Raw genomic sequence first — 6,000 nt, 5'->3', positions numbered from 1 at the left:
GAATCCCTGCAGAGAAATTACCTCTTCCTGTTGTCATCAGTCCAACCTCCCTCTCTTACTGAGCTCTGCCAAGCTTCTTGAACTCACCTGATAATCAGACCCTCAACAGAAGGAAAGAACAGATCCTGAGTCTTAGGGGAGGGGCGAAGAGGCAGCTGTCCCAAGTCTCTGAACTGCCTGCCACTTGGCCTCTCTAATAAAATCCAAATCTGCCCTTGTGGTTTCAGGAAATAAGAGGCTAATTTAGGCTCAGGCTTCCACAGCCAATTGAAATTCTAGATAAAAGGCCACGAAGAGAAGTCCCTTCCCCGAATCTGGGCCCCACTCAGAATCTACATATTCTAGAATATGATTTCTCAGTGTTAACCCTCTGTTCCACTCCTTCCCACACCCCCTACTACCCCCATCACCACCACTACCAACCCCCATTAAGGCTGCCTCCAGGAATCTGAGCCCCTTAGACAAGACCTGACTTTAGAGAGAGCAGCTGGGGTCACCACCCACAATGTGCCAGCTCATTCATGCATTTTGGTTGCTCTGACATTAAGTATAAGGGGTAGAGCTTTGTGTTATATAACTCCAGGGAGCTCCATTCCCATTGTAGTCTATGCCTAGCCAGTGGGTGAAGGGCACCCCCTGGAGTTGTGCAACACTGTGAGTCCTGAATTTGAGAACAAAGCATTTGAAAACTTTTTCAAGAGAAATAGCCCCTCATCTCCAAGCTAATGAGCCTTCCTGCTTTTTTTGGGCCTTCCCAATTTCCCATTTGGTCAGAAATCAGGGAAAGAAGAAACCATGTTAGAAGCAGAGTAAGAGTGGGCTTCTTCCTAGACTGTATTCCCACCTTATTTGAGACAGGTCACTTACTAGCCCCTTGCGTGGTCAAATCCTGTCTTATTGCCTCTTGCTTGTGTGTCTTTAGAGATAAACCAAAATTTAGGAGCCAGGTATAACTTGTAAAAATTTGGGAGCCAGCCCAGCCATTCAAAGCTTTGTGAGACATCTTTGGGTCATGGGTACATGGAAGAGATTACAGGACTAGAAGTCACATTCTCCAAGTCTTAGCTTTTCCACCTATTGGATAACTCAGCCTCTTTGAACCTCAAGATGTGCTTTATCAGTAAATACATAATTAAGAGTAAAAATTAATCTTGCCAGAGACTTTTCTTACTTTATTAGGCCAGCCCTCTCTATGGAAGTTAAAGAGTTCTTGCTCTGGGCTCATGAGCTGGGAGCTAGAGGGCAGAGGGAGGAGACTGGGGTGGGGACCAGCCACACTGCCCCTAACTTCTCTTTCCAGGCCTGAAGACCGGTGGTGGTTCGTCAGGTGGCTCCAGTGGCTCCTTTCACTACACCTTTCATGGGGACCCCCATGCCACCTTTGCCTCCTTCTTTGGTGGCTCCAACCCCTTCGATATCTTCTTTGCCAGCAGCCGCTCCACTCGACCCTTCAGTGGTTTTGACCCAGATGACATGGATGTGGATGATGATGAGGACCCATTTGGTGCCTTCAGCCGCTTTGGCTTCAATGGGCTAAGTAGGGGTCCAAGGCGAGCCCCAGAACCACTATACCCTCGGCGTAAGGTTCAGGACCCACCTGTGGTGCATGAGCTGCGGGTGTCCCTGGAGGAGATTTACCATGGCTCCACCAAGCGCATGAAGATCACAAGGCGGCGCCTCAACCCTGACGGGCGAACTGTGCGCACTGAGGACAAGATCCTGCACATTGTCATCAAGCGTGGCTGGAAGGAAGGCACCAAGATCACCTTCCCCAAAGAGGGTGATGCCACACCTGACAACATCCCTGCTGACATAGTTTTTGTGCTCAAAGACAAGCCCCATGCACACTTCCGCCGAGATGGTACCAATGTGCTCTACAGTGCCCTGATCAGCCTCAAGGAGGTATGGCCTGGGTCAGGTTGGGTGTGTGATGAAGGGGGATGATAGGAACATTCTTTACCCATTCCAATCTTTTCCTCTCTTACCACTCTACTCAACCTTTTCCTCAATCTCTGCCTCATTTTCCCTAGGCGCTGTGTGGCTGCACCGTGAACATTCCCACCATTGATGGCCGAGTGATCCCTTTGCCCTGCAATGATGTCATCAAGCCAGGCACCGTGAAGAGACTCCGTGGGGAGGGCCTTCCCTTCCCCAAGGTGCCCACCCAGCGAGGAGACCTCATTGTCGAGTTCAAAGTTCGCTTCCCAGACAGGTTAACACCACAGACACGACAGATCCTTAAGCAGCACCTACCCTGTTCCTAGGCTCTGCCCCAACCAGCCCAGAGTCTACCACAGCAATACCCCCACACTCACCCCACCCAGTGTGCACCCAGCTTGATGTCTACTGGACACTGGCAACTTTTTCTAAAATGCAAAAAAAACAAAACAAAAAAAAACACCCCACTGATTTTCAGGAAAATGTTCCTGTCCCTGACCCTTTTCAGAGCTGGGCTGCCTTGGGGGATTGGGAGGGAGGTGGGGAGAACTAGCCCAGGCTAGGGGTCAATTTTCATGTCATTAGCTTTGAATCCAGTTCCCACTCCAGTGGCTGGAGAGTGACCTGAGTGCTACTTGAAGATATAGAGATTCCTTGTCCATGCCTGTAAATAGCATGCCCTCCTTCCCCTCTCAGCTTTGCTAATTCCTCTCCTCTCCCTTCCCTTTGGCTTCCTCCTGTTGGGGGAAACAGAGGACAGAAAGGACATTGCTTTCCTACCCCAGCCCCACCCCCAGGTCCATAGTGTCTAAGGTTATCACATGCATATTCATACACACAAAGCACTCACCTAGGGCTGTCTGTGCCTCTCCAGGGTTGAGATTGGAAGGGAAGGTCCGTAACCCATGAACTGGGCCATTGAGCACAAGACACTTTTCATTTGGGGCAAGGAGGTGAACAGGGCCATCAGCAGCCTCCCTGATAGCCCGCCTGCCCAGACCCCACAGAGCTGGAAGTTCTGTCCTCCCTGTTGCTCTCAGGAGTGTGTAAGGGTGGAGCGGAAGGGGGTCTATTGTACTAAAGCTAAGCAGTGCAGGGCAGGGTCCATCTCCCAGCCTTCATCAGGAAGGGAAAAGACTTTGGGGTCAGGTAGCAGCTATTCCCCAGCAAGAGATTCAGGGTCACAGGTTTCTCCCCACACCTCTGAACTCAGGGCCTAGCCACCCCCAAACTTCTAAATCCCGTTTTTGTGATATGTGAAGCTACTTATTTCTTACCCTTCATGGAGGCTGTATGGGGAGTTTCCAGCCCTTTGATGCCTGTGTGACCCTATCCCACTCCCACAGTTGTATAAAGGTCAAATAGTGAAGGAACCAGGGGAGGACTTCTTCAGCAAGGTCTTGGGGTGGGGTCTTCAGGTTCTCTCACTTTGACAAGCCCCTTAATGTTTTTATAGTAGTTTTTTTGTATTTTTTTGTAATGACAGTATTATGAAAAAAAATAAAATATTTTAAAAATATGGCTTTTGAGCAAGAGCAATGAACCTGGGATTGGGGGTGAGTGTGCAGTGCCACTGTCAACCTTCCTGCAGGCCCCTGGTGACCTTTGAGAAGTCCAAGTAGGCCCTCAATATAAGGTGAAGCTGACTCCTTCCTTCCTCTAAGCGCAGACTCCTGGGATTTCCAAAACGTATGCCACAAATAGCAAAGACAATATATCACTCACCTGTTAAAAAAACAAATCTATTTGGAAAGAATAAATATCCTTGGCTATGAGAAACAGAGTCTATCCTCTTTGAAGGATGTGCTAGCATGAGAACTAAGAGGTTTTCTCTACATAGACTGGAATTTTCCTTTGAAAGAAATTTCCCTCCTAGGAAGAAATGGAAGACTTTCCAGCTGACTAGAAGAGAAACACCCCCAAACAGATGGGGCAGTGAAGAGGACAGCCTGGAAGTACCTGGAATCCTTGGTCCATGCTGGTGGGGCCTGGCTGGGGACACAGGCTTCCTGGGAGGCATGAACATTCTTGCTGATCCTTAAATCTCACAATTTCAAAGGATGTCTGTCCTGGCCTCTGAGGAACTGTCCTTGCTGAGACAACTTTAGCCCTCAGGGCCCATGTGCTGTGCTGACTGCATGATGCACTTGTCACTTTCCTTGGATATTGGTAGGAAGGAACCCTGTAGTCGCAAGAATGCTCATTTGTGGGCTTTGCCTGAGCCTGGACTTCCTCTTGCTGCTTATATTCCTCTGGGCCTGAGCCCTAACCTTTTCCAGGATCAGGCTCATGACATCCATGAATTTCAGTGTCCCCAGTGCCATGAAGACAGTTCTGTCTTCACCTGGTCCTGGGCCCCATACAGAGGCTGACACTGACTAGGCTTTTAACAGAGACCTTCCTGTCCTTGCCTTTTTTCCTGGAACAATGCTTCATCCTTTTACCCAAAATAATTTTAGAAGGAGCCTGTTCCAGCGTAGAAACCAAGGGCTCTTGTTCACAAGGGTGTCTACTAATACCCTGGCCTGGGCAGGGAGAGCTCTAACCCTGCATCCCCTACTCGATGCTCTCCTATTTCAAGTCTCCTCAAGTTGTCCCTCTCTTCACTTGGGGCTAAATTCTTGTCCTGGCTCTTCCCCGAGGCCTGAAGCTTTGGGATCCAGGTCTGCTGTGCCAGACTGCTCCCTCTGGATTCCATGTGAATACACAGAACCTAGGAAATTTTCACATCCTCATCGAGCACTCTCTGGGGATGTGACTATGAGACCTTAGAAGCCAAGCTATCTGAGGCCTGGGGCACTTCAATGCAAAAGCCCTGAAACTGGCTCTGCAGCTCTACCTGCAATTTTAGCCTTATCCTTTTTGGAGGCTACATGGTGGATTTGTGGTCCTTTAATGTCTATGTAACCCTAAATACACGCGCGCGCGCGCACGCACACGCACACACACAAATTGTAAAAGGATTCAAGGGCTAATTTAAATGAGAAAACCTGATAAAGACCCCTCTTCCCAGAATCTGTCTTCCTCAGCTCTTTTACTATCTTGACTTTTATACAGCCATGTGTGCGTGTGTGTGTGTAATTTTGTAATGACAGTACTATGACAGTCATTTGCTCATTTGTATAACCATATTGTGTTCTTTAAGGCTTGGCCGCCCTGAATCTTGGGCATTCCTTGGTCACTGGAGCCCCTTGACTGCTCAGATAGCCATGTAGTTTCTGGGCATTTCCCAGCTCATTGACTCTCAGAACATCTTCTGATTGTGGCTTAGGAGCTAGAGTCTTCTTAGATTTCATTATCTCCCTGAACTCTCTGGACCTTGAAAAAAATCCCTAAATTAATCTCCAACATCCTTTTCCTAAAGTGGAAACTCCAAGAAGATGCTCCCCTTTGTAGTGATCTCTTCCAGACACTCTTCTCTCTGTTCTCTGCCTCTTAGGTACTCCTCTGTGGCAGAAGTCTGTTGGAACAAACTCTACTCTCATATCTTGGGTCATGTCCTGCCATTTTTTAACTTGGAATGACTCTGGACTGCTTCTCTTATTCCCCATACAATCCCACTCTGCCACCATTTATCCATGCTGATGGGTGTGAGGAGTTAAATAGTTTGTCTACTCTTCTCCTTGGACTGAGGGTCCTGTGTGAACCATGATCAACATCTCAGGACTCTTAGGCCTTCCTTTCTCACAGGTGAGGGGGCAGATTGGGAACTATCCAGGGTGGGAATTGAATTGTTTGTGATGGGCTTGTCTCCTTACCTGCCTAAAGGTTTCTTTTCAAAGAACTAAGCAAGCTCAGCTTCACTACCCCTTAAACACGGATGACTAGGAGAGAAAGGTAAACTGGAGAAGGGAGCATGATTGGATCTCTATTGACATAACAGTTTTATGGATTCAAGGATCCTGAGAGGTAAGCTCTACCTCTGCCACACCCAAAGCCATATAATCTGGGCTTCCTAGTGCTTGTCTAATGCCTAGATCAAGGAAGAAAAGCTTCCAAGAAATATTCAGGCACTGTTTCTGATTCATTGAGGGTATTTCCAGTATCCAAGTAGCTATAGGA

General features: G+C 48.2%; 1 protein-coding gene across 5 annotated transcripts in view; it reads left to right on the top strand.

Moving 5' to 3' along the window:
• DNAJB5 (DnaJ heat shock protein family (Hsp40) member B5) overlaps positions 1–3,461 on the top strand; it is a 10,263-nt gene extending 6,802 nt beyond the window's left edge. For 3 of the 5 annotated variants that reach the window (XM_015592599.1, XM_015592601.2, XM_025049734.1), the window contains 2 exons: positions 1,301–1,902; positions 2,031–3,461. In XM_015592599.1, the coding sequence (XP_015448085.1) occupies positions 1,301–1,902; positions 2,031–2,264 (836 nt within the window). In that variant the 3' untranslated portion in view covers positions 2,265–3,461. The remainder of the gene's footprint in view (positions 1–1,300; positions 1,903–2,030) is intronic. The other 2 variants (XM_015592596.2, XM_015592600.2) reach the window with 1 other exon arrangement.
• The last annotated feature ends 2,539 nt before the right edge of the window (positions 3,462–6,000 follow it).

This window comes from Pteropus alecto, unplaced genomic scaffold (genome assembly GCF_000325575.1).
Source record: "Pteropus alecto unplaced genomic scaffold, ASM32557v1 scaffold206, whole genome shotgun sequence".
Taxonomy (NCBI): domain Eukaryota; kingdom Metazoa; phylum Chordata; class Mammalia; order Chiroptera; family Pteropodidae; genus Pteropus; species Pteropus alecto.
The sequence above is the reverse complement of the archived record's forward strand: the minus strand, read 5'-3'. Positions and strand labels throughout refer to the sequence as shown.